Source organism: Canis lupus, chromosome 6 (genome assembly GCF_048164855.1).
Source record: "Canis lupus baileyi chromosome 6, mCanLup2.hap1, whole genome shotgun sequence".
NCBI classification, from domain to species: domain Eukaryota; kingdom Metazoa; phylum Chordata; class Mammalia; order Carnivora; family Canidae; genus Canis; species Canis lupus.
The window spans coordinates 43986710-44014312 of NC_132843.1; the positions used below are offsets into that span (position 1 = coordinate 43986710).

General features: G+C 45.0%; 2 protein-coding genes across 4 annotated transcripts in view; one reads left to right on the forward strand and one right to left on the reverse strand.

The window, feature by feature from the left end:
- LOC140635502 (kinesin-like protein KIF28P) overlaps positions 1 to 11695 on the forward strand; it is a 61589-nt gene extending 49894 nt beyond the window's left edge. Inside the window, exons 17-23 of the mRNA XM_072830251.1 lie at positions 3430 to 3704; positions 4860 to 4994; positions 5692 to 5858; positions 6100 to 6206; positions 6460 to 6607; positions 7091 to 7284; positions 10643 to 11695. Of these exons, the coding sequence (XP_072686352.1) occupies positions 3430 to 3704; positions 4860 to 4994; positions 5692 to 5858; positions 6100 to 6206; positions 6460 to 6607; positions 7091 to 7284; positions 10643 to 10843 (1227 nt within the window). The 3' untranslated portion in view covers positions 10844 to 11695. The remainder of the gene's footprint in view (positions 1 to 3429; positions 3705 to 4859; positions 4995 to 5691; positions 5859 to 6099; positions 6207 to 6459; positions 6608 to 7090; positions 7285 to 10642) is intronic.
- SCCPDH (saccharopine dehydrogenase (putative)) overlaps positions 9396 to 27603 on the reverse strand; it is a 43288-nt gene continuing 25080 nt past the window's right edge. For 2 of the 3 annotated variants that reach the window (XM_072830249.1, XM_072830250.1), the window contains exons 6-12: positions 24034 to 24164; positions 23238 to 23355; positions 21997 to 22116; positions 21839 to 21895; positions 16641 to 16752; positions 14987 to 15068; positions 9396 to 13709 (exon numbers count right to left, since the gene is read on the reverse strand). In XM_072830249.1, coding sequence (XP_072686350.1) covers positions 13604 to 13709; positions 14987 to 15068; positions 16641 to 16752; positions 21839 to 21895; positions 21997 to 22116; positions 23238 to 23355; positions 24034 to 24164 — 726 coding nt within the window. In that variant the 3' untranslated portion in view covers positions 9396 to 13603. Of the gene's footprint in view, positions 13710 to 14986; positions 15069 to 16590; positions 16753 to 21838; positions 21896 to 21996; positions 22117 to 23237; positions 23356 to 24033; positions 24165 to 27603 lie in introns of all 3 variants that reach the window. The other variant, XR_012032819.1, reaches the window with a different exon arrangement.

Genomic DNA, 27603 nt, shown 5'->3' on the forward strand with positions numbered 1-27603 from the left:
TGCGCTGACCATTCCTGTCTGTTTTTAACATGACTTGAAGGCTTGAGTCCAGAAGGGAGCCTGAGAGTTTATCCAGCAGACGGTGGTGTCTGTGACAGAGAGACAGAGAGACAGACAGTGAGACAGAGAGACAAAGAGAGACAGAGAGACCTGCCAATGTGGAGCAATGAGAAGATCTGCGCTCTTGTTAAGATTCCAGAAAATGGGGCAGCCCAGGTGGCTCAGTGGTTTAGTGCCACCTTCAGCCCAGGGCGTGACCCTGGAGACCTGGGATCAAGTCCCACGTCGGACTCCCTGCATGGAGCCTGCTTATGTCTCTGCCTCTCTCTGTGTGTCTCTCATGAATAAATAAAATCTATAAAAAAAAAAAAAAGAAGAAGAAGAAGTAGAAGATTCCAGAAAAGGCCTTTGTCGATCCATAACCACGTTGACCCATTCCCAGGCTCACTGTCAGGAACATCCCCTTGGGAATCTAAAACCCCTTTCTTTTCCCAACAGGAAAGACTGGGGCTCTCTTCTGGCATCCCCCCCCATATTTTTGCCTTCGGAGCCACACTCAGCCCTCTGGCCCCGACCTGAAGCTCACTCCTTAGCCTGTCCTCTGAGAGCCCCTACTTCTCAGGTGGCCTCGGGGTGTGCTGCTGCCTCCCCAGTCCACAGCTGAAGGGGACCGCATGTCCCTGGGTGATCTGCTCTACCGAGTGACACAGCAACACTTGTCTGAGCATCACACTTCTGCTCATTCCCCCAAAGTCACCAACATCTTCTTAAAATTGTGAAAGAACTAGAACTAGATGGAAGAACTAGAAATGGCAAGGTCCACACTCAGCCTCGGTGCATTGGCTTTCTGCCTGGTGCTGGGACCCCAAGGTCATGGCTCAAGTTTAACTGGTCCCTAGGCTGCAAGGCCTCAGGAGCAACCCTGAGTGAGGCCAGTTGGGGGCCCCAACTTCTGAGACAGTTTCCTGTTCCTTTCTGTGTCTTTCCCTGGCCAGTCCCTTCATGTCACACAGCCTGGGGGCCTCAAACAACAGCTCTGTACTTGTCACAGCTCCGGAGGCCGGCAGCCTGAGTCCACCAGGTAGATGTGTCTGGTGAGGGCTGGCTGTGCGGGCCACAGTGGACACCTTCTCACTGAGTCCTCACGTGACCTTAGGGGCCTCAGAAGGGCACTAACTCCATTCCGGGGCCTCCACCCACATGACCCACTCACCTCCCATAGGCCCTGCCTCCTCCACCATCGCACTGGGGGACAGAACACTCAGCCCAGAGCAACGGGCCTGATGCCAGCTCACCATACACCCCAGTGCAGCTGTCAGGGCTCTCGGGGTGAGACCCCCACCCTGGGAGTCAACCTGGACATCTGTGCCATGTCCCATGAGGCCTTCAGACAAGCTGAAGCCTCAAGGTGTCTGTGATTGTGACATTGTGTTTGTGTTTTCTGGAAGATTCCATGAGGACAGACAACTTTGGTGATCCCATGTTCCACATGCCTCTCTGGAGCCATGCACTCCCGCCCTGAGTTTGGCTTAGCAGTTTCCTACTGTCTTGCCAGACCTTGTTTTAAGGAGATCTTTAATTTTTAAAAACTGTTTTCCATGTGATTCTGTGTTTCCCTATTGACTGTTTATCATGGTTTAAGGGGACTTAGATTTTATTCAGCCTTTTCTGAGATCAGCAGGAAGGTTCCCTCAACCACACAGGCTGCCACGGCCAGTGTTTTCACTTCTGATGGTTAAGCAAGTCCTGTGGGACAGCTTGGCCTGCTCCTGAGCAAACCGCGCCGGGCTCTCCTACAAGGGACTCTGCGCTGATTTTACAGTGATTCCGTTCCTATTTCTCATTTCTCCTCAGAGGTAAATCTTACTGATCTGTCATCTTCGAGGCTGTCCATTTTTCCCTTTTAAAAGTTTCAGTGACCTTTCCCCAGAAGAAGCTTCCCTGGGAGCTGCTCGCCGTGCTGGCCGTAACCGGCCCATTCTGGGAACACTGGCGTGGTCTGAGGGCCTGCCAGCAGCCTGGGGCAGGGCGGCAGCGCGTGTAGACACACTCAGCACCTTTTTGGTGGTTGGTCTTACAAATGTTGACTGCAGACTGTGTAGACTGTGAATGTCACCGGGAGAGGATGGGACCCACAGGCTGCTTCGTGTGACCATCATCACACGTCACTGACAATTTGGGAGCCAGCCAGGTCCCTGGGAGGACAGGGAGCTTTTCTACCCTGGAAATGCCACCCATACTGACTTTTCAGGAGCATCTGTGCAAAAGCTTCTAGCCAGGGAGTCTGTGCCTGGCCCCGCAGGCCCCCCTGGGGTGAAGGGTCAGTACAGGGGCCCCTGCCTGTCTCTGCCTGGGGGAGGGGGGTCAGCACAGGCCCCCCACCGGCCCGCAGAGCCCGGCTGCCCTGTCCCGGGGCCCGCGTCCGCTCTCTGTGGGGAAGGATGCATGGGGCTGATGATCTGGCTGCCCACAATCCTGGCCCCACGGCCTAAAGGTCTTTGAAAGGCCCACTCCCTCGCCAGCCGTAGCATTGCCACAGCCAGGCTCGCGTGGACTCTCGGAGGACCGTGCTGCACTTCGCTGTCCTGGAGGCAGAAAAGGGAAGAAAGAAGTCTTTTTAGTCTGGAGGATGTTCCTTTTTCTGAGGACACAGAACACTCACAGAGAGAATGACGTATCTGTTGGTTTCTGGTGTCGTTTGAGGCTGTTCAGAGAAGGAGTTACTCATTCTACATGGTAACCACTTCGGATATGACGTTTATGGTCTAGAACTTTCCATCTCACTTGTATTCTCCCCCCCACACACACAGCTTATGCTTCTGTTCTCTAGCTCAGCAGCCTCAGGGAGGGGACAGCCCGTGGCAGGCTCTGGGGGGCAGGGGGGCAAGGGGTGGGGGGAGCTCACATGTCCATCACCTCACAGCTCTGCCGCCTACAGGCCCAGCCCAGGCCTCCCTGCACCAAAAGCAAGGGCCCCACAGAACCATTTCGCTTTCCGGAGGCTTGAGGGCCCATCTGCTTCCCAGGCTCTTTCCCCGCTTTCCCGGGCTCACGGCCATCACACGCCATCTCCCAAGTCAGCCACCGGGCATCTCCCGGACGGGCTTTGGCCACTGTCTCCCCGACCTCGTCCGCCGCCTCCTCTTCCTCGTGATTACTCTGGGCCCCGGGGTTAACCTCAGCAAACCTCCCTGCTTCATCAGCTCATTAGCAAACGAGGCGGCCGCCACCTCAGTGCGTGCCAGGTGCCGCAGAGCGGGCGGCCGACACGGCGGGCTGGTGCCGTGGACCGCGGGCCTCGCCTGCGCTGCCGAGGGCCCCCTGGGCCGCCGTGGCCGTGTGCCCGGGTGCTGCGCCAGGCGGCGGGCCAAGAGCGAATGTGGACGGAGACGGGGGTCAGACCCTGCTGACCCGCCTTTGTGTTTCCAGGTGTGGATTTGGTCAAAAGCCAAGTTTATCAACAGGAAGTTCCTGATGGAGGAACTGTACCAGCGCTTTCTAGAAGGGGAGGACAGCCACGTGGCCCAGGAAGACGACCCTTTCTGGGACCCCGTCGAGGCCGTGCACCTGGGCTCGGCTCACGTCTGGCTCCAGCCGCTGGCCCACTGCATGAAACTCGAGGAGCAGGTGGAGTTCCTGAGCTGCGACGGGACGGAGGAGGCCACGCTGCACGTCCACGTGACGCCCTGCTCCCCGGCGGGACAGTGGGTGTCCCCTTCTCCTCTGGCCTGGTCCGGGGCTCATAGGGTGCCTGAGTTCCCCCGGAGGAGGTGGTCAGCTGGTCATTCAGTAACCATTTGGCTTCATCAAATGATTTTTGCCACGGCGACCAAGCCGGCCAACCTGGAATCTTCCAGAGCCTTGTGAAGAGGCCCTGGAGCCAGAAGCAGAAAGCTCATTTCCCAGTTCATCCTTTCTCCATCCTGGGTATAGGCTTCGGTCATTTTTTTGGTTCCTTTTCTGAAGTAAGACACTGAGGTGCCTTTGTTCCAGACCCGGCCTCATTCTCTGTGCTTATCTGACCTTCTGTGGGGACGGGCTTTGCTTTATCTCTGCAGTGTTGCCTCTCAACCTCCTTCCAGGGAGCCTCTTCTGTTTCTCTTTTCAGGCCGTAGGCAGTTCGGGCAGTTTCCACAAAAGCCCAAATCTCTTAGCAATACGAAGCGAAGAGGCAGGTGGCAGGGGCTCTGGTCTGGAGGCTCAGTTCCCTCAGGCGCCCACGGATGCCATTTTGTCTTTCTGAAGAAGCAACAGGCACAGGAAGGGGGCAAGGGGACTGCGAGGTCCTGAGCCCCAGGGACCAAGCTGACCATTGACCCGCCATCTTGGTGGGAATTCCACGAAGCCTTCTGATCACTGGGCCACCTCGGGCTTCTGGGCTGTGAGTGGTTGATCTCTCGCTGCCACTTAATCAGGTGGCATCCTGGTTTATAGGCTTTGTGGGAGCTTGATGTGAGGTTGGTGTGAGATGGCCGCTGTTGGAAAGTGCTCCAAATTGGTTTGCGAACTTGTAGGCCTGGAGTTGACTCTGGACTGTGAAGAGGTCGCCAAGGAAGTTGGCGGCCAGCTGGCTCTCCCTGGGTGACAGCCCCTCTCTCCCACTGGGCACCTACCTGGGTCTCCAATGCTAGCCCATTTATTATACAAAGTGGTTATATCATTCTCTCCTTCTCGAGAGGGTTATGAGCTCCTTGAATGTTTCTTGAATGAATGAATTCTGCAGCTGGTAACACCCCCTGTCTTTCCTTCAGGGAGGGTGGCCATCTCTTGAGGAGGTTTCAATAACCGCCTATGACAACACAATGCTAACTCCCTCGGGCCCAGGCTAACCCAGGGCCCATGTTCTCCTCTGTTTGCAGAGCGTGCAGTGAGGAGGATGTGGTTATTGACACTGCGGAGTTGCTGGGCAAGAGGATGGATTTCCAGATTGGCCTTGTGCGGTGCCTTGGCATCAAGTGGCTCAAGGAAGGCGCGGAGCGGGGCGTTCAGATGGGGTACCAGCCTGCCCCACTGAGCTGTGTGCACGCACCCACCCCCTGGGCCCTGGTGGGAGGAAGTCTTTCCTCAACTATCAAAAACGAGCCTATTATGAAATTTTCTTAATTTTCCCTCCTTGCTCAACCCCGAAATGAGTATTTCCCCTTCTGTTTAACGGAGGTCCCACATCCCTGTGGGTTGCTGGGCTGTAAGCCGTGTGTGCTGATCTTAGAAGAGTGGTTGATGCAGTAATCAGAAAGTTTAATGACCTGATGGAATATTCAGTAAAGCTTATTATCTAAATGGAATAGGTTTTTCTGAGTTTGAAACAAAGGGACTGTATCACAGTATGGCAAAAGCACCGGATAGGCTTAATTGGGCTAAAGAGATTTGAAGACTAAATCGATAAAAGGAAGCTTTGAAGGCCAGAAGTCAAACCACCACCTCACGTGGAAAATTGACAGTTTTAGATTATGGAAGTAGAAAGTATCTATCAAAGCCCATCTCCTTTTTGTTAGACATGTAATACTGTCCACATAGTGATGCTACTTGTGGGCCGTGGCTGAGATGCTGGGGCGGTGCTCACGAGAAGCAATTACAGGTCATCCTGCATCAACAGACCAACGCCGGCCATCCTTCTCTGGCTCATCTGATCCTTTTCCTCATAAATGTGTCCCTTCTGGTTTTAAATCGTGTTTTATGTCCTTTTCTCAGTTACAGAATGTATGATCTTTCAAGCACTTTCTATACCAAGCCTGTGTGGAAAATTGTGAATCCCCAAATAGAAGAAACAGTCCAATTTACAGCCTTAAATGCATCTCAGGACTTTCTGAATTATTTACAAACAAATGCTCTCATTGTCGATTTATGGGGTCTTCAAGGTACCGTGGTTACTTCCCCTTTTGTACAATGCACTCCACTTGGCTAGCATGTCACGGTATCTAGGGCTGCTGAGGGAGGGAGGAAGTGGGAGGGGTCGGGGGTCCTAACAGCCATGAGCCATCTTCCCAGGTCCCTGGGCTCTTGTCCACAGGTGACTATAGGGTTTACATCTCTTCACACCACAATGGGGCCAGATAGTGATGAGGTTCTTTCCTTGATGATGTCTCCCTCACATTGCAGAAGGCTGCGCCCAACTGAGCTGCTCTCAGCCAGACCTCATGGTCACAAGTGAAGGCCATGTCATGGTGGACACCAAGAAAATTTCTGCATTGGTGGATACAGGCCAGGTGTGCACATTTATATAGCCTTCAAATAGACATGGCAAAGGACCAAGAAATCCCAGGTGATAGCCGCTTAGGGATCATTGATGTGCCTTCCCTAAACAAGCGTTTTCTTGATTTTCTCCCGTGTTCCTGGAGGAGCTTACACCCTGCTCACCTCCCCACCCCCCATCTAGTTGTCTCCCAGTAGTAAAAATTGCCAGTCCCAAAGGGTATGCAAATAATCCAGCAAAAGGCTAAACGGACATGTGTTTTGTAGACCACTTCAGATCAGACTTCAGAACTTTATATGAAGTTGCTCAAGTTAGAACAGGAGACGGAACAGCTCCGGAACGTGAACAGAGCCTTGAGAGAGGAGAATGTGCTTCTCAGACAAGCACTTGAGAAAGTTGGTTCTCCCCAACAAGGTGAGAGGCAGCCCACGTCTTGGTGGTTTACTTTTTCTTTAAACTCCTACATCTGAGATGTGTGTCTGTATTTCTGAGAAACTTCCTTTTTAATGAGTTGATCTAGATCTCGTTTCATAAAAAAAAAAAAAAAAAAAAATCAGGGGCACCTGGATGGCTCAGTGGTTGAGTGTCTGCCTTCAGCTCAGGGCATGATCCCGGGGTCTAGGGATCGAGTCCCGCATCAGTCTCTCCGCAGGGAGCCTGCTTCTCCCTCCGCCTGTGTCTCTGCCTCTCTCTGTGTGTCTCTCATGAATAAATAAATAAAATCTTAAAAAAAAAAATGGAGACTTTTTTTCTCCCCCTTCTGCCTGGTAAGATTTCTTTTGGAGGCATCTCAATGGGTGCTTGATAAATGCTGATGTAGAATACCGCCAAAATAAACACATAGATGCTTGGAGGAGCAGAGGATTAAATACATATTATCTTTTCTCACTACCGCAGCACATGAGCCTTCAGATGCCCTGAAGGTAACTCAGAGGACAGCACACCTGTTGGCAGCCAGAGCCGAGAATGACAGGCCGGCTCCGCCTGCAGCCAGCTCCGACAGGGAGTTAGCCAATGCTCTCAAGGTCTTCTACCAAAGCATGAACACGGCAAGAGGACGGTTTCTCAGACTGAGACATTATAAACCTCCTGTAAGTAATCAAAATCTTGCAAGCAAAAGGAATCTCTCTCCATTAAACTTAGGCATTTGAGGGACCTGCATCTCTTGAGCTTGGGGAAGTGTGTGTGTTTCAGCAAAAGAGCGGGCGGAGGCCTGAGCCATGTGTCCCCTGCTCTTGCGCATCCGTCTTTGCTTTTGCTTTTTTAGTCAAATAACCATCTGGCTGGTTCCCGATATGGCCATTCATTTACTTTGTGATTTACAGAGTATCCCAGAAATGCAAAATTGGTTTATTGTTATAAACCAAGTAAGATACTTCAGATTCAGAAAACGTGTGTGATAAAATTCAGCATCTATTTTTTTTAAATATTTTATTTGAGAGAAAGAGATCACAAGTGAGGGGAAGGGCAGAGAGAGAAGCATACTCCTCGCTGAGCAGGAAGTCCGACACGGGACCAGATCCCAACACCCGGGGATCATGACGTGAGCCGAAGGCAGACACCAACTAAACCACCCAGGCACACCAAAATTCAGCATCTTACCATGATAAAGACTCTTAGCATATTAGGAATACAATGTGCATTCCTTACTTTGATAAAGGCAATCTTAAACTCAGAGTAAGCACGATGCTTCATGGCAAATCACCGAATGCTTTTCCTTTCCGTCAGGAAAAAGTGAGAGATGCCAGCAAATTTTATTCCTGTTTGCCATTGTCCTTGAGGCTCTAGCCAGTTCAGCAAGGCAAAAAATACAAAGTATAAAGATTGAAAAGGGGAGAAACATCCCAGTAGCAATAGCACATATTTATACAGTATTTATTGAACGCTTTACCGTTACTAACTCAATTCTACAACAACCCGATGCAGTAGGAACTATTAGCCTTATCTTGCAGTTCATGGCCTAAGGCACAAGGGGGGTAAGTAACCTGTGTGAGGACACATGCCTGGTTAAGCAGCAGGCCCAACCTCCAAACCCAGCAAGGTCACTCCACAGTCTATACCACTCCATGCTGCCTCTGTTTTTATTCCCAGAGGACATGTTAATGCAAATTAAAAATTCAGAAGAATCTATAAAAGAATCACAAAGTTGCTGAAAAATCAGCACTTAAAAATTAACTGTATTTGAATATAACAGTATCAAATAGAACTGCTTCGTATAAAAGATGCCATTTATATCAAATAAAGTACTTAGGCCTACAACTACCATAAAACTATGGACTTCTATGGAGGGAATTTAAAAACTTGCCTGAGGGATGTTGAAGAAGATATAAATAAAGAGCAACCCATGCCATGTCTCCCTGGTTTGGAAGATTAGCTCTTATAAATCTTGTCAAGTCTCTCTGAGATTCAGTGTAATCCCAAAGAAATGTAATGGGATTTTGTTTTTCCCCTTTTCAATCTTTATACTTTGTATTTCTTGCCTTGCTGAACTGGCTAGAGCCTCATGGACAATGGCAAACAGAAATAAAATTTGCTGGCATCTCTCACTTTTCCCTGATGGTCTGAAGCAACAGAAACAAGCTCATGCTCTGCTGGAAAGAGTGGAAGTTGGAACCACCACTTGAAACATTTTTTTGCCATTTACCTAATAAAGGTAGAAGATGTGCCTACTCCTGAAGCCTGCACCCTCCTCCAGAGAGTCAGCTGATTCTGCAGAGGATTCAGCCCTTCACGCCCTGAAGCAGAGGTTGTCAAAGTGTGGTCCCCGGCCAGCAGCCTCAGAATCATCAGTGGTTTTAGAAATACAAACCCTCCTAAACCAGACCTGTGGTGTGAGGCCCATTAATCTGTCCCCTAACAAGCCCCCCAGGTGGACTCTGCCTTAAATTGAAGTTTGAGAACCACCTTGTTAGGGATTCAATGTATATAATGGATTCATTTCTCTCCTATGTGTCTAGAATAGCCCTTGTTATATACCATTCTTGAAAGAATTGAGAAATAGTCACTCAGATAATTTCCTGTCCTGTGGTTCAATGAGGAAGGGGCTGAAAAACTGCAGAAACCCATGCCTATATATGCAGTGGCTGCTGCTCTTAACACCCTCTTTAGTACCCCAAACTGGAAATGTCCCAGTGCACACCCACCCCCATACTGTTGTGCCCAAGATCGCGAATCTGAGAAACCACTGAGGAGCCGACACCGATGAAAACACACGAGGGTTTATTTACAAGCTCGAGCTTGGGTCCAAGTATACCCGACACAGCGGAGCAGGGACTTGGACCCCAAGACTAAGAGGCGTAGCAGCTTTACAGGGGCCAGTGGCCAATGAAGTACACAGAAAGTTGCATAGTCATGTCGGTCCACACGCAGGTGGCCACTTGAATTACATTTTACCCTATAGTATCCATTTGAACTGGCCTATTAATTTGGTCAGTTTTGGCGGGCATAAGGCAGAGTTACATTGTTATGAGCCGATTTCCGATTAGGGCGTGCCCAGCGGCTTGACTAGGGTGGGGCAGCGCCTTAAGCAATAAGCAGGTCATGTGGGGGGTCATACAGGAGGTTGCGGGTGCAGCACAAAATGGAGTTAGTCCTGCTCTGCTTGTCCAGGGGTAGGGGATTTTTGTTAAATTTCCTGGGTCCCACAATACTGAGGAACACCATAGTGCTGTGAAAACGAACCCTAGCCACGTGCAACACGGTGAGTCTCAGCACGGACCGTGCTGACTTGCAAGTCACAGCAGATACCATCCAATGGGACTCCATAAATGGTCAAGAAACAGGCAGGAGACTGTCTAGGGCTGCATTCCAGGTGGCAAGGCAATGATTATCCCATGAGTCAGGCCTCCCCGCGGGGGGAGAGAGAGAAGGAGTGACCACGAGGGGCTGGAGACGCAGAGCTCTTTCTGGAGGTGTATTCACTCTAACACATTACAAGTACTGGTTTGTGTGTTTATGTCACAACAAAAGAAAAACTGGTTAGGCGAAAGACACTATAAACAAAGCTCAAAATAAGCCACAGCCTGTTTGTATTATTTATCATCAATACTACGTCAAAGAGTAGTATTTAGAATATATAAGCAATGCTTTTAAGAGAAAGACATAGAAAACGAATTGGGAAAAAAAGGACCAGGGTACCTGAGTGGCCATTTGGTTAGTGATGCAGATACGCCAGGCCCCGCAGGGAGGGACAGGCTGGGTGCTGGCCGTCACCCTCGAAACTTGCTCCCCTGGGGCAGGGGGCACAGCAGTCCCCCTGCCCTACCCATGGAGTATCCCCACCCAACCCAGTCCGTGCCAGACCTCAGAACTTCAACAGTGGGGGGAATGTAGGTCATCCCAAGCCAAAAAGCCCACATTTGCTCCTGTGTCTCCCTGACAGCAACCTGCACACTTTTCACTCCACTGATGGGAGGCGATGGGCGCTTTCTCCCTTTGCTTTATTTTCAGGAAGATGACAGGATGCTCCGACCGTTTGTATACCAACAGTCACAGAGGCTGAGGGATGTTGGGGAGCTGCTCGATCGCAGCTTGCAGAGACTGAGAAGCGATGTTGCTCGTATAGCAAAGGAGAAGAGAGCGTGCCTGCTGCATCCCCAGCAGCATCGATGGGCCAAGGGGTCGCCCCAGGTTTGCGAGGAGCGCACATAGCTCTGAGCTTGATGAACTTGGCCACCAGCCGAGCCGTGCGCACCACGCACCCAGCCCATTCCTCACATTGTTTCTGTTCTGCAATTTGGTTTAAAGTCTTGTGAAAATGAATTCACATCCGGAGTGAAGGTGAGCCTGGAAGTGGGAGGCCAGCCCTCCGGGCGTTGAGACCTGTCTGTCTGGGGCTAAATATCTAATCGGTCACTCCCCACCTGCAGTTTGAGGCAAATGCCTTCCCCTTGCTAACCCCCCATTCATTATTATAGGGACATGAGAATAGTACCAAGTACAGATGGTGAGTGAATATAAACCTTAGAACAGAGCCTGGCACTGAAGTCACTGACAAGCATTGATATTCAACAGTTCGAAAGTTCAAATAAAGCTGTTTTGAAAAATTTGCTGTCAGACCTAGAGACAAATGGTTATTTTACCCCTCATTTTGTATCCTTGTTCCACAAATTGGATCTTTTACCTCTACTTCCTCTGCTTTCCTAAGCTTATCTGGAAACCATGGGGGGCGGGGGAGCAGCGGCAGTGGGGCCTGTGCGGTGCGGGCCACGTGGCAGAGGCGGAGGCTGCCAGTGCAATCTGCTGGCAATTGGGCTTGGGTGATCCAGGTTCCAGGGAGAACGGATGGGTCTCTGCTGAGGGCAGACGGGCACTGGGTGCTCGGGGGAAAGGCTGTGGGGAGCCTGCCAGTGACGGCAGGGGCCCCACGAGCACATCTGTGAGCTGGGCTCTAGACTACGTAGCTCATTCATGACAATTCTCTGAGTCTGGCACAATCATCTCCCCCATTTTGAGGCTTTAAACATTAAATAAACAAGGCCTGTCCAGGCATCTGTGAGCGAGCATTGGGCTGACTGAAGGTGCCATTCCTGATGGTAACAGCTGCTGCAGAACGGCCCCAGGCAGAGGCATAAGAACCCAGGAAGGAGGAAAAAGAGGTAACAACCCCAATCCTTGTTCCCTGGAGTATGAAGTTAGGGAGATCAAGCAGGAAAAACCTGAAACTCTGCTGGCAGGACAGTCTAGCAATGGCTTCCAAAAGGAGTCTCCCTAGGAAGGCGGGAATCTGGGCTGGTCATTTCTGCAAAATAACAGGACCCAAGGCTTCTCAGAGAGGCTTCGGTTCTATCTGCAGCTCAGGTTCAGGACTAGTGTACATGCAACTAAAGAATAACTCGAAAGCTTACAGCCTACAGGTGGAGCTCCATGCGGTGATGGCAACAGGAACCAGGGTCTGGAAAGCCTGTCAGTGAGGCAAAGCAGCTGTGAGGTCACAGGAAGACGGGAAGGCTTCTTCTACCTCCTGGGCTGAGCCTCAAAGTTCTTTAACCATCTGCAGAAATAACTGCAGAAGTAATATACTTTCTGCAAAAAAGCAGCTTGAGGAGCCCTGGGGGTTAAAAAGAAATCTGGATGAGACACACCTGTATCTCAAGCTGGAGGAAGGTCACACAGGTTCTATGTACATCAGTGTCCATGTCAGAGCCGGACACAACACACGCCACCAAGCTGGGAAGAACACAACCGGCAGCCTCACCCAGAGGCTCCCAGTGCACATCTGAACCACAGATTCCTCAGCTCCAACCTGCAGACCTCCCGCCCGCAAGCTGCGGGGGCCACTGGGGAGCCCACTGTCGTGTCAGGATTCTGTCCCGGGGCTGGTCATGGCCTCTGTTGCTCCTGAACACCTTCCTGATTTTAGAGAGGATAAAAACTTTTCTACCAGCCCACCAATTAGGACCCAACCCAGGCCAGGGCAGAGGATAGAGGGTACACCATAAATCTCCCTCTTCAAGTTAGACAGCCTCTGCTGATAGCCTCAGGCAGCACAGGAGGCTCCCTCCAGACAAATCATGTTCTTATCTGTGCCACGCTTCTCAATGCAGAGTAGAAATTTCATAGAGGCAGTGGCTGCGTCCTCTTTATGTAGCAAATGGCACAGAACACTATGTATGTGTTTATCATATGCTTATTACAAAGGAAAAAGTCCTTTGCCTTATTTTAGGGCTTCAGGGGAAAACCTAGTTAAAATACAAAAAATAAATTAAAGAAATTCACTTCTGGTCAGGCAATGAAAAGAACAGAAACTTACCAGCTCTATCTTTGAAACCAATCACAGGTACAGAACCAGAGAAAACAAATGACAGGCCCAGTTATGAGCAGTACACAGGTCAGACCCCTACCTCAAATACCTAGGGCAGGTCCAAACACAAAGCCATTGTTCAACTGACAATCCTTTATTATTCAACTTAGGTAACAGTCAAAAAATCAGTGTAGATGGGTGGAAAACTAAGCTAAAATAAAAATTAAAAATGTAGTTTCACTTGGCAAAGGCCCAAACAGTATGTAGAGAAATTCATCTGAAGGTAAGATCCTGTTCAACATCTAGGCAAGGGGAGCAGCAGTCCTGCCTCCATGAACACCAGCCTGCGGGCCTTGTCTGCAGCCTGTCGGCAGCACGGAGAGAGGCACCCACCCCACCTCTGGTCTGTCAGTTCACTTAGAGGAACTGAGCATGAATTCTCCAATGAAAAAGTCAATATTAGTTCTCTCACAGCAATAAAATCACAAAGCCAGCTAAGATTTGAAATTTAGGGTAAGTGAGCACAATTTCCTGCTTTTAATGTGTATATATTTTAGATTTGACAATCTTTTTTACATACAGACAGGATATAGAAGAATTTCAAATTTTACATTAAAAAAAAGCCGTTAATTCATGCATTCTATGCCTTCAGTTAATTCTTTAAATGTTTAGACTTCAGAGCTGCTAATGACACTAAATTCAATGCCACGTTGGTTGAGTCTGTCAATCAACTTTGTTCTGCAGAAGGCTGCTCCAGGTGTGAAGACCCCGCCCCTGTAAGACAAGAACAAGATAAAAACAGTGCACAAAGCCATCTCTGGCCCTCTTCTGTTGTAGTGTCATTAGCTGGAGGCCTAGCCATCGAGCCATCAGCACTCATGAAAACCTTCACTCCACCATAAACTAGTTTGGGTTCCATTCTTAAACTCAGCCAAATGAGCAAGGCGCCATAACTCAGGAAGAAACCAGCAGCCCAGCAAACTATCTCGATGGGTTCCACTTCTAGTGAGACTGCCCCCATGATACTGCTGTGTGTTTGAGGGGACACAAGGGTCATTGATGCTGCTGTTGATAAAGTCAGTGCTCAGACTTGAGAGGATAAAAAAGGACCTGGGTGAAATCATCTTTGGCAACAGATTATTATAAGAGCATAAAGAAGACTTAAACTGGATGAAAAAGAAGTTTCTTTAAACAGAATGACTAAAAAAAATTTAAAAATAAACAGAATGACTGACATTTTATAAAATGCTAAATGCTTTCAAATGGTACAGTTGACTCTTGAACAACATGGGATTGAACTGCGTGGGTCCACTTACATGTGATTTTTTACCATACAGCACTATAAATGTATTTTCTCTCACGATTTTAACATTTTCTTCTTCCTAGTTTACTTTGTTACAAGATTATAGTATATAATATATATGTCAACAACATATGTGGGTTTTTGATTATGTAGGGGGTCAACTGTAGAATTATTTGAAAAACTTTAATTAGGATTCACTTGATACCATTTTTATGTTTATTAACTTCATACTGTTCTAGATCCTATCTATATTTATTTGTTCCTAAGCCTGCAGGTCCAAGACTCATTTGTAAAGTTGGCCTACTTTTACAGTAGCGGCTACATGCTCCAGTAACAGAGTCTACTTGATAAACATCTAGCCAAGACGCCATGAATCAATTCACACTTGCTCTCTGGGCTCCCCACTGCCAGCAGGGCATCATCAGGACTGACCAGAGGCTCCAGATAATACCGTTTGACAACACAGACCTTTTCTGAGCAGCTGACTCCAGCCCTGAGCTATTTTTATGAGGAACTAAAGTCAACCTACCTAAGTCTCAAATCTCTGTTGTCTCCTCTTGTTTATCTCTGTGCTGTCCTCGGAGGCCAGTAAGAAACTGTCCCTCTTACAAGTTTAATTTACCTGTATCTTTGGATCAAAGGTACTGTAAATGCTTATGTGTAGACCCAATGCCTGAAAACTGAATCAAAATAAGCTAAAATATGACGTAGATAAAAACAAGGAAAACCACAAGGAAAATAGACTCACGTGTTAGGAAGATCAGAGGTATCGTTTAGAAGTGTCATGGCTGCCTGGACCATGGCTATGGGGGTAGCCACGTAGCCAGCCTCTGCAGAACATAGTTGATCAAAGAAAACTCTTAATGAAGTAGGCATTCAACAACACTCAAAAATCAAATGTAGATTTTATCTCTAACTCTAGGTATACAGAATTGTCTTAATAAATACTCTGTCCACTTAAAACTAATAATTAACTAGTACTTTACTAAGTTAGGATGTGTTAGTAAGTGCTTTAATTTTATTATCCTCACTTAATTTTCCTAACAATTACATGAAGTTAGTCCTATTTTTATCCCCACTTTCCAGATGAAGACAATTGAGGCACAGGCTGGAAGCCAGGCACACACGGGGAGTGGCACTGCCTCTGACAACGTCCAAAGCCAATGATCCTCACTTGTTTCTCCAGTAACACACCAGGCTCCACTTAAAAAAAAAAGGTTCCATTTCTTTAAAAGAACTGAGTAACTTTAAACGAAGTCTAACTTTAAGAAGAAGTAGCTTTAAATGAAGTCTATAAACAAGTGGAACTTTAGCGTTTACAATTCTGCCAAATAATACAAATACAGTGAAATTATCTTAAAAAGCCTGGCAGGGAGTTCGAAAAGAAGGGAAGGCACAAAGATACCTTTGCCATCTGGCTTGACTAAAACTGCAAAGCAGACACTCTCTCATCTCTCAGAGGTGATGGTAACTAAACTGATAATTATACTAGAATTCACAAGTAGGGCTGTCTCTCTAGGATTCTATGAAATGTACGCCAAAAGTTCTTGAACTTTTTTTGGGTGACAGATCCTTTCAACCACCCATCAAAAGCTTTACCCTCCCCAGAAAAATGCGCATGGGCACAGACATTTTACAAACAATGTTAGGGTGTTTACAGACTCCAAAGAAACCTTGGCCCACAGCTTTATAACTACACTGCTTTAAAGTGACTATTGAGGGACACCCAGGTGGTTCAGTCAGTGAAGTGTCTGCCTTCAGCTTGGGTCATGATCCTGGGGTCCTGGGATCGAGCCCCACATTGGGCTCCCTGCACAGCGGAGCGTCTGTTTCTCCCTTTCCCTCTGCTCTCTCCCCTCCCCACTGCTTGTGCTCTCTCTCTCACAAATAAATAAAATATTTTTTTTAAATTTTATTTATTTATTTATTATAGTCACACAGAGAGAGAGAGAGAGGCAGAGACACAGGCAGAGGGAGAAGCAGGCTCCATGCACCGGGAGCCCGATGTGGGATTCGATCCCGGGTCTCCAGGATCGCGCCCTGGGCCAAAGGCAGGTGCTAAACCGCTGCGCCACCCAGGGATCCCCTCAAATAAATAAAATCTTAAAAAAAAAAAGTGATCCATGAGTATGAGAATAAATAGCAATCAGCCTTTTCTTACTCATGTTAAAATATGCCACAGAATTATGAAATCATACTAAAAAAAACAGGAGGATTATGCTAATAAAATTAAATTATAACAATTTCAATCCTTCCCTTAACAGAATAATTTATATTATTAAATAATTTGTGCAAATTTATTTCTAAAATTATTAAGCTTTAAGGAAAAAACATCGTAATACTGCTTTATACCTTAAGACAATGTAAAACTCCCCAGGATTCTTAAGTCCTATGTGAAATACCTGGTCCTTTCACCTGAGTACAAATTCTCATATTTGGTTTGTTCTTCTCCGGACCAAAGCCTTGACTGTATCCTTGACCAAAGAATGTCATTGTAAACGAGGCGGCATCCATCTGAGAAAAAAGCAAGCAAAAGCTTTACTTAATAAATATGTCATTTCCTCCCCGAACACAGTAAAACCTACTATGCTATCTCAATAGGAGACATTTTCAATAGATGAAAACATTAACATTCTGCCAGAATGCTCTATCATCCTTTAAGCACGAGGCAAAAATCAATTATTTGAAGACGCAAGTTTTGATGAAGGGGAGGAAGGTGGTGAGGAAGAGGGATGTGGTGTAGACGGTTCTTAGCCTGGGGACTACGTGAGGACAGCACCACAAGAACAAAGTTTCAGAGGAAAAGCTGGAGGTAGTTTTTATTTTAGTTTGGTGGCAGTGGTCGAATGTGGTAATCTGGTTTCAGATATCTCTTGGAGGAGACCAGACAAAAACAGCCAACAAGCAATGGAAATATAGGTGATACAGAATTGTTCCACTTGGAGATGTAAAAACGGGACTCAAAAAATTAAATTCTAGAAGTCATCTTTCACAATCATTAAATTTAGAAATAAGGTAATGAAGAATTCAGTTGTGGTCAACAAATTTTTATTACTGAGACATCATTAAAATATGGCTCCTATCTTTTCTGGAACTGACAGTTCAGTAGGGGATACATGTGTGTATATATACATATAGATGTAATAACAACACATGACATGAATGAAAAGATGTAAGACTTGTTCAAAGGAGGGTATTATTAAATCTGTTGGGGAGGACAGGGCGGGGTTTGAAGTGTGTACACACAGACACTCTAACAGAAGTGTACTACACAGGACAGTGGGGTGGGCACCAGAAAGGAGAAACCACCATTTAAAGGCAAGAAGGTACACAGCATCACGGTGGAACAGGGTGGCGCTCATCTGTTAAAGGTACAGACAAGGTCTGACACAGGCCAGCACTTGTCTCCTTCCCTCCCTGAGCACAATCCTCTCAGGATGGGCATATATGTTCAGCTTCAGAACAATTTTCAATAGTCTCCAGGCTGTTACTACCGATTAATCAGGGTTGGCATGAAAAATGAAACCTATCTGCCAGCCAGGACTAGATGATCAAGGACCTTACTTCTCCAGAGATGAACTGAATCAAAATCACCCAAACCTGACTTGGAACCCATCTACCTCCACACTAGAGACCACAACCTTGGCAGCACATTAACATAATTGGCTTTTTAAAAAAGCCCAATGTTCAGGCCACATTCCCAACCAATCACACTCAAATCTCTGTCATTGGTTTTGGGCTCTTTGTTAAAGTTGAGAACCACTGTTCTATACTTCCAGGCCCTATTCCACACCTACTGCATCAGAAGATCCAGACGTAGGGTCAGGACATGTATTTGGGAAAGCTCCCGGGGACATTCTGTTACATACAATCCCAGGTAAGAATCATTGCCCATGCAGTGGTCAGGGAAGTAGGTCAGATCTGTCTTTGATCTTAGACAGCAGTGAGAAGACTGATAAGGGATTCATATCCATATATGGATAACTCCTAAAACTCAACAATAAAAACACAAACAACCAATTCAAAAATGGGCAAAGAATTTGAATGGACATTCTCTAAAGAAGACCTACAAATGGCCAATAAGCACATGAAAAGATGCTCAACACCAACCACTAATGATGGGGAAGTACAGATCAAAACCACGATAGATACCACCTCTCACCTGTGAGAATAACAGGGGGCACTGGGCTGGCTCAGCTGATGAAGTGTGTGACTCTTGATCTCGGGGCTGTGGGTTTGACCCCACCCTAGGTATAGGGATTACTAAAAATAAACTTTAAAATAAACCCAGGAAACAAGTGTTGGCAAGGATGTGAAACAATGGGCACACTCGTGCACTGCTGATGGGAATGTAACATGGTGTGGAGCCCTGGAGAGGATGTGGAGAAAGGGGAAACCTCCTGCACTGTTGGTGGGATTGTGAATTGGTGCAGCCACTCTGGAAAACTGTGTGGAGGTTCCTCAAAGAGTTAAAAATAGACCTGCCTTACGACCCAGCAATTGCACTGCTGGGGATTTACCCCAAAGATACAGATGCAGTGCAACACCAGGACACCTGCACCCCGATGTTTATAGCAGCAATGGCCACAATAGCCAAACTGTGGAAGGAGCCTCGGTGTCCATCGAAAGATGAATGGATAAAGAAGCTGTGGTTTATGTATACAATGGAATATTACTCAGCCATTAGAAACGACAAATACCCACCATTTGCTTCGACGTGGATGGAACTGGAGGGTATTATGCTGAGTGAAATAAGCCAATCGGAGAAGGACAAACGTTATATGTTCTCATTCATTTGGGGAATATAAAAAATAGTGACAGGGAATAAAGGGGAAAGGAGTGGGAAATATCAGAAAGGGATACAAAACATGAGACTCCTAACTCTGGGAAACAAACTACGGGTGGTGGAAGGGGAGGTGGGCGGGGAGTGGGGGTGACTGGGTGACGGGCACTGAGGGGGGCACTTGATGGGATGAGCACTAGGTGTTATTCTATATGTTGGCAAATTGAACACCAATAAAAAATAAATTTACAAAAAAAATAAAAAATAAAAAAAGAATTACCACAGGATCCGGCAATTGCATGTCAGGATATTTATCCCAATGAACTGAAAGGAGGATCCTAAAGATATATTTGCACACCCATGTTCAAAGCAGCATTATTCAAAATATTCAAATGGTGGAAGTAACCCAAGTGTCCATGGATGGATAAATGGAAATGGGGTACATATATATGGTATGTGTGTGTGTGTCTATAGGAGGGATGTCTATGTGTGTGTGTGGGGGTCTGTGTCTGTGTGTTTGAGGGGTGTCTGTGTGTGTGTGGTGTGTGTATGTAAGTGTGTGAAAATGAACCTTAAAAAGGAATGAAGTCTGGCACCTGCTACCATGAGGATGGACCTTGAGGACATCATTCTCAGTGAAATAAGCCAGTCACAGAAGGACAAATACTGTGTGACCACTTGTATGAGGCACCCAGAGTGGTCATATTCAAAGAGAGAGTAGAACAGTGGTTGCCAAGAGCAGGGGGAAGAGAGGAAAGGCAAGTTATTGTTTAGTGGGGACAAGGTTTCAGTTCTGGGAGAGGAAAAAGTTCTGGAATGGACAGTGGGGATGGTTGCACAATAATACAAATGTGCTGCATAACAACTTGGATTTGCATAATATGAGTATTTTGAATACGGTATTGATATCACTGCACTTAAAAATGGTTAAGATGGTAAATTTTATGTTCTGTGTACTTTACCACAACTGTGGATGAGAGGGAAAAGAAAACAAGAGAGAGGGTAGCCCGGGTGGCTCAGTGGGGTAGCCCAGGTGGCTCAGCGGTTTAGTGCTGCCTTCAGTCCAGGGTGTGATCCCGGGGACCTGGGATTGAGCCCTGGGTCGGGCTCCCTGCATGGAGCCTGCTTCTCCCTCTGCCTGTGTCTCTGCCTCTTTCTCTCTCTTTCTCTCTCTGTCTCTATGAATAAATAAAATATAAAAAAAAAAAAACAAGAGAGAGCTAAGAGCTAAGAGCCTCAGCTAAGGTGGGTATGATGAGTTTGGAGAAAAATCTAGAATTATGCCTATGTTTGTGATGGTGCAAATGACTGTGCCCCCAACAGAGATGGGAAGTAAAAGAAGAGTGTTTGGGGGAAAGAAGTTCAGATCTTGACACGTTCAATTCAAGTACCTGAGACACATCCAAGTGATCTACAGATCTAAGCAGATTTGCTGAGAACACAGCTCAGATGACTCAGGGACAGTGAGTGGGCTGAGGGTGGAATCTGGGGGGAGGTCAACACATAAGGAGTAGTCCCCTCAGAAGTGAGGGTACAGCAGAGGAGGAGAGGAACAGAGTGGACCCTTGGAAGAGCGATGTTCTCAGAAGCCAAGGGAAGTGAGTATTTCAAGAAAGACAACAATATCAGAGATCACAGCACTCAAAACACTCAGCAGTATGAAGACCAATGTCAACTCTAGCAAGGGGACAGTAGAGGGTAAGGGAAGGCCAAGGACTCCTTTCTGGGTTGGCATGAGCATAGGATGAGGAGAGGCTGTGAAAGATCAACTGAGGAAGTGAGCAGTGAAGACTCAGGCTGGAGTGATTCTCAGGGCTGCCACATTCTAGCTGTAGGAACTTGGCAGGAACACCCGCTCTGATTACGTCCTCGGCTATACAAAGTGGCTATTACCTCTACCTACGTGGTCATGGTGTAAAGCACTTGGCTCTGTGCCTGCCACAAGCACAAGAAGTGCTTGATTTTTAAAGTGCCCAGGGAGTGGATTTGTCTCATACAGAATCCTTTCCTGAGAGGAACAGAGAAGGTAAAGATGAGAGCAGTGGTGTGAGTCTGAGAGCAGGAAGCCGAGGGGCACACGACCCACGCTCTCAACTCCATCAGTGAAGCAGGAGTTGAAACTGCAGACACAGGGGGTCTGGGGCGAGGGGGAATGCTGAGAAAACCCTGGGACAGGAGATGAACAGATGGCTAATTATAAGTGATAGGATCAGCCAATGGTGCTACCGTTCCAGCGGGAGGGGGAAGAAGCATTGGCCTCATGCCCATCCTCTCAGTGAGGGCACCTCCCCAGTGGTGCCTGGTGCCAGCAGACCGGGCTCCTGACTGGGGTCTGCCTTGGGGTCCGTGAACCATGACAGGAATGAGCCTGGCGTGCACAGAAGAGGAAGGAGAAGGGAAATACTGGGAAGGAGGAGGTGTGGAGGAGAAAAATGAAGACTAAACATTTCTGAGGCCTCTAGGAAGAGAGTAAGACTCTAGAGCCAGATGACTGGGATCCCACCCTGGCTTGGCCATGGCCTCATTCGCTGTAGGACCCTGGGCAAGTTTCCTAGCTTTTGTGCCTCAGGCTTCTCATCTGTAAAGTGGAGAGGAGGGGCAAGATGGCGGAAGAGTAGGGTCTCATCTGTAAAGTGGAGAGAATACCCACTCTAAGGGTGTTTTAAGAGACTAAGCCACCTAATTTATGTGACGAACATAAAAGCATACTGAAACACAGTTAAGTGCTCAAGTCTTACCTGTTGTAGTAAACGCACTGAGGAAAAATAAAAAAATAAAGAAAATTATTAAAGAGTTGTATACAAAAGGAAGGGTTACCTGTTTTTGTGTTGGACCTTGTTTTGAAAAATAACCAAAGGAGAAGAGCCATGGAAACTAAAGGAAAAAACAAAACAAAACAAAACCCTCAGTGATATATTTTTTTAAACTCATGGAAAATATTTCTAAAGACCTAATTTCATAAAAGTATCACTTACTTTTATGAGAAGCTGTCTGCCAATGCCACACTTCACAAAGAATAAAAAGAAAAGTCCTGCAAACATCAGCTTAATAACGGAGGTGATGCCTCCCACAGTCACATAAGCGGCATACTGAACCTGGATAATGATGCGAGGTCAGAAGGTTACTCCCTACTTTTGTAGACTGAGGAAATCAATAATGTTAGCTATTTATAACTTACTCCATAGTCATCAACACTGAGCAAAAGCAGTTTCCACTTTATGAACATGTTATGCTTTAAAAGCTTGTTTAGAAACCAGACACTGGAAGCATATTGTTTATAGTAGAAATTGTTGCAAATGATAATTAGCTTCCTCTACCTGAACACAAAAGTCCCCATGATCCATACATAAAAAGACCACATGAACATATCTAAATTTAGTGATTACCTATTATAAAATACAGATTCTACTTACAACTTCTTCTTTGAGAAAATAATCTTTTAAATTGAGAAAATAATCTTTTAAACAGAGAATATAATTTTTAAATAAAAGATTTAAAGAATCTTTTAAATAGAGAAAATAATCTTCTTTGAGAAAATAATCTTTTAAATTGAGATATGGTTTCCTCTTCAAGTCTCAGAAATGGGGGCAATCACTTCCCTCACCAAAAGGAATGTCACTCCAAAGGTTGGAGGTTGAAAGACCTAAGAATTCAGACATCTCCACAAGCAACAGAGTATCCTTGAAGCTAAAACCCTCAAGTGGGTTGCTGGGTGTTCATGACACCAGCATTTCCTGGACGAAATTTGCTGCTGTTGTTTCATTAACAAGGTACGCAGATGGCCAGACTTGAATTATGGGGGAGGCTATATCTGCCCCCATAAAATGCAAAATACTTTATACACTACTGATTCTCACACTTCCAGAAACCAAAACCTGCATTAATTTAGCCTTCTTTTTTTTGCTTTGTAAACATAAAAATCCTAAACAGGTAGGAGGAGCAATAATGAATAGAATACTCTTCATTAAAAATTAAATCGTGGAAAAAAAAAATTAAATTGTGGGATGCCTGGGTGGCTCAGTAGTTGAGGGTCTGTCTTCAGCTCAGTTTGTGATTCCAGGGTTCTGGGATTAAGTTTTGCACTGGGCTCCCTGTAGGGAGAGCCTGCTTCTCCCTCTGCCTATGTCTCTGCCTCTCTCATGAATAAATAAATAAAATCTTAAAAAAAAAAACCCAAAAATAAAAAAAAATTTTAAATTAAATTGTATGCACTTACAGGCGATTGCTCCAAATTCTCATGCAAGTAACGCTGAGTCCGCCTCACAACAGAGACATCCGCTCCCAAGAAAGGAATAGAATAGCTATTCAGTTCTCTGCAGTAAGAAATTGGCCACCTGTAAGACAGACCCATGAAGAGTATGATGCATTTTCTCTACTCACAGTTAACTTGGCAAATTTCTGAATAAAAAATAGAGATTTTCTCAGGGCAGTAATGACAACAAAGATGGCAGGTCTGCTCTTCACTTGATCTTAGCCAAAAGGCCAAGAAGCGATGGCAGGTCTACTCTTAATTAAAATTTCTCTTAGTATCTATCCTGTGTTCTCTACACCTGCACCAAACCAGTGACGAGTGGACAGAGCAGTATTCTTCATACCAAGGGCACAGGACAAATATATTTTACCCCATCAATCTCCTTAGACAGTACTGATAAAAAGAATGTTCAACAGCCAAACCCTAGTATGAATTTAGAGTTCTCACATAAAAAGTTTTCACAATCACATTTTAAAATGGCAGTTTTACTGCATAAAATTTAACTGGTATTTGATTTTGAAAATGATAGTGAAAAAAGGCACAAAAATCCATTTTCTTCCAGAATACAAATATATTATTACATATGAAGTACTTAAGCTTAGGATAATACATTAATTATATTTTATTTAGCTAGGAAGATAATCCTGAACTCACTACAACAGTCTCAGGCTTTTCTAAGTGGCATACTTTATTAATAACCACACCAACAGCAATATACTTAGACTCGATATACTAAAGAAGAGATTTTGAGTTAACATACCTTCTTTTCAATTTTGGACCAACAATTGGGACAGGTTTCAGATTTGACTCGTTTCGCAGTTTTTTCAAATTACTCTGATCTCCAAAACCATAAACTGCAGACTTCCAGGTACCATCATGAATGCACAACCCCTAATAAAAATTCAAAAGGTAAAAAAACACGACTTAGGGGATAATTACTGAACTATAAAACCAAGGAATTTAGAATGGTTACAGAGAACATTTTGCCTCTATTTGAGGAAGCCATAATCTTTTATTTAACAATCTTGAGAGGAATTTTCAGGCAGGACTAACACACACTAACTTGATCACATTTGATATTTATACCCACGTATACTCTTCTTCCTTCCCACCATCACTTATGCTCCTTTCAGTATGGCACTGAGTTGCACCTCTGCATTTTCACTCAACTGACCATACTCCTTCAAAACTAACCTAATTCCTATCCCTGTGATGATTCCCCCAAATTTCAAGATGTGTTCATGTGCATATTTACGCACACATACATAATGTACACACCTATTCCAGCCCTGTCGTCCTTGGTGCCCCACCAACCCCAACACCCCTTACTATAACCCCAAGCTATATAAATATCTTCCACATAAGTCTTGTTAAAATACTTTCTTTTTTCATTTTAAGGCTTACTAATATGATTTATATTTTAATTTCTTTCACTTCAATTTCTTTCTGAAACTGTAGCCAGAATAGACCTTGCTTATCTTACCCAGACTCATTCATTCACTTATTTCCCACCTTTCAGTGCTTCCCATTTTTCTAACATAATTACCCTTCCACCACCCTCACCTCCAATGTCCATTAGAAGCAAGGGACAGAAAGGAGAGTACAGGCAAGGATCTAACCTGGGGACTCATTAGTGCCCAAGCTTCTTTACCTAATTTCTATGTGAGCCTTTTAATTCTCTGTTATGTAAATATCTTATGCTTCATTTATAACTTTAAGTCCTGCCTTACATGTAGTTTAACTTGTTTGAATGAACAGTTATTAGAAATATTAAAAACCAATTTGGTCACAAGATTTTGAAGGAGGAGTATCATCAGTAAAGCTCATGTGAAGATACTGTTGCTTGTTAATAAGCAGGACAAGAGAAACAATAAAAGCATCAGAAGATTCAGGTGTTTATATCAGAACTTTGATGACAATGGAAGGCAGAGAGACACCAAACTTAGCTTCCATTTTGATAAAGATTAGTATCTTCTGTTGTGTTAAAACAAACAGGGTTGGAAGTCTGAGATGTTCTATGTGAAACTACTCTAAATCTGGGTTTAGTCAATGTGATTTGCAAATACAGAGATTCCCAGGGGCACCTCACTGGCTTGGTTGTTGGAGCATGTGACCCTTGTAGAGATTACTTAAAAACAAAATCTTTAAATAAAAATTAAAAAATAAAAGACTTGCAAATACCAGAAGAAAACAGCTTGTTGAAAACCTAAGAATATCCTCTTATACAAATAAGCCATCAAAAAGGACAAATTACATTCCAGTTTTAAAAACTGTTTATCTTGGCAGCCCAGGTGGCTCAGCAATTTAGCGCCGCCTTCGGCCCAGGGCCTGATCCTGGAGACCCGGGATCGAGTCCCATGTCAGGTTCCCTGCATGGAGCCTGCTTCTCCCTCTACCTGTGTCTCTGCCTCTCTCTCTGTGTGTCTCTCATGAATAAATAAATAAAATCTTAAAAAAAAAAAGCCTGTTTATCTTACTGAAAAACAAAGTACACAAAACATAAATATACAATTAAATGAAATTATGAAACAAACAACCCTGTAGCTCAGAAGGTCCTCCTGTCCCACTTTCATAGTAATAAAGACAAATACTTGCTTTTCCTTAGAGTTTTACCACCTAAGTATTTATTTCTAAACAGTACAGTGAATTTTGCCTGTTTGTAAACTTTACAGAAATGGAAGCACACAGCCTATATTTCTTTGAATTTGGCCTTTTATACCCAAAACTGTGATGTTAAAATTCATCATGTGTTAGAAATAACTCCTACTCTGGAAATAAAAATTACATGGAAACAAATGAAAATGAAAATATGACAGTCCAAAACCTCTGGGATACAGCAAAAGCAGTTCTAAAAAGGATGTTTATAGCCGTACAGGCCTACCTCAAGAAGAATGAAAAATCTCAAATACACAGCCTAATCTCACTCCTAAAGGAGCTAGAAAAACAACAACAAACAAAACTCAAAACTAGCAGAAGGAAGGAAATAAAAATTAGAGCAGAAATATATGATACAGAAAACTAAAAAGCAATAGAAGCAATCAAAACCAGGAGATGGTTCTTTGAAAAGATCAACAAAATTGATAAATCTCTAACCAGAATCAGAGAGAGAGAGAGAGAGAGAGAGAGAGAGAGAATTTAAAATCACAAAAGAAAGAGGAGAAATAATAACCAACACTACAGAAATACAATTTTTAGAGAATATTATGAAAAACTATATGCCAACAAATTGGACAACCTAGATGAAATGGATAAATTCCTAGAAACATATGACCTAACAAAACTGAGGCAGGAAGAAACAGAAGATTTGAACAGACTGATTACCAGCAATGAAATTGATCAGTTATAAAAAAAAACTCCCAATAAACAAAGTCCAGGACCAGACAGCTTCACAGGTGAATTCTACCAAACACCTATTCTTCTCAAACTATTTCAAAAAGTGGAAAAGGAAGGAAAACTTCCAAATTCATTCTATGAGGCCAGCATTACCCTGATACCAAAGCCAGATAAAGATACTACCCCCAAAAAAAGAACTACAGGCCAATATCTCTGATAAACATAGCTACAAAAATCCTCAACAAAATACTAGCTAACTGAATCCAATAATACATTAAAAAAGTCATTCACTACAATCAAGTGGGATTTATTCCCAGGATGCAAGGATGGTTCAGTATTCCACACATCAACCATGATACATCACATCAATGAGAGAAAGGATAAAAACCATATGATCATTTCAACAGATGCAGAAAAAGCACGATAAAGTACAACATCCATTACAAAGTACATTTAGAGTGAACATACCTCAGCATAATAAAGACCATCTAGAAAAACCCACAGCTAACACCATCTGTAAATGGGGAAAATTTGAGAGTTTTTTCCCTAAGATCTGGAATAAGGCAAGAGTGTCCAATCTCACCACTTTTATTCAACATAGTACTAGAAGTCCTAGCCACAGCAATCAGACAACAAAAATAAGTAAGAAGCATCCCAACTGGTAAGGAAGAAGTAAAACACTTAACTATTTACAGATGACATGATACTCTATGTAGAAAACCCAAGACTCCACCAAAAAACTGCTGGAGCTGATAAAAAAAAAAAAAATTCAGTTAAGGGGCACCTGGCTGGCTCAGTCAGGTAAGCAGTTGGCTCTTGATTTCAGCTCAGGTCATGGTCTCAGGGTCCTGGGATCAAGTCCCACACCAGGCTCTGCAGAGTCTGAAAGAGGATTTGAGCTCTTCCTCTGCCCCTACCCCCACTCACCCATGCATGCACTCTCTAATTAAAAAGAAAAAAATTCAGTTAAAGTCACAGGACCCAAAATCAATGCAAA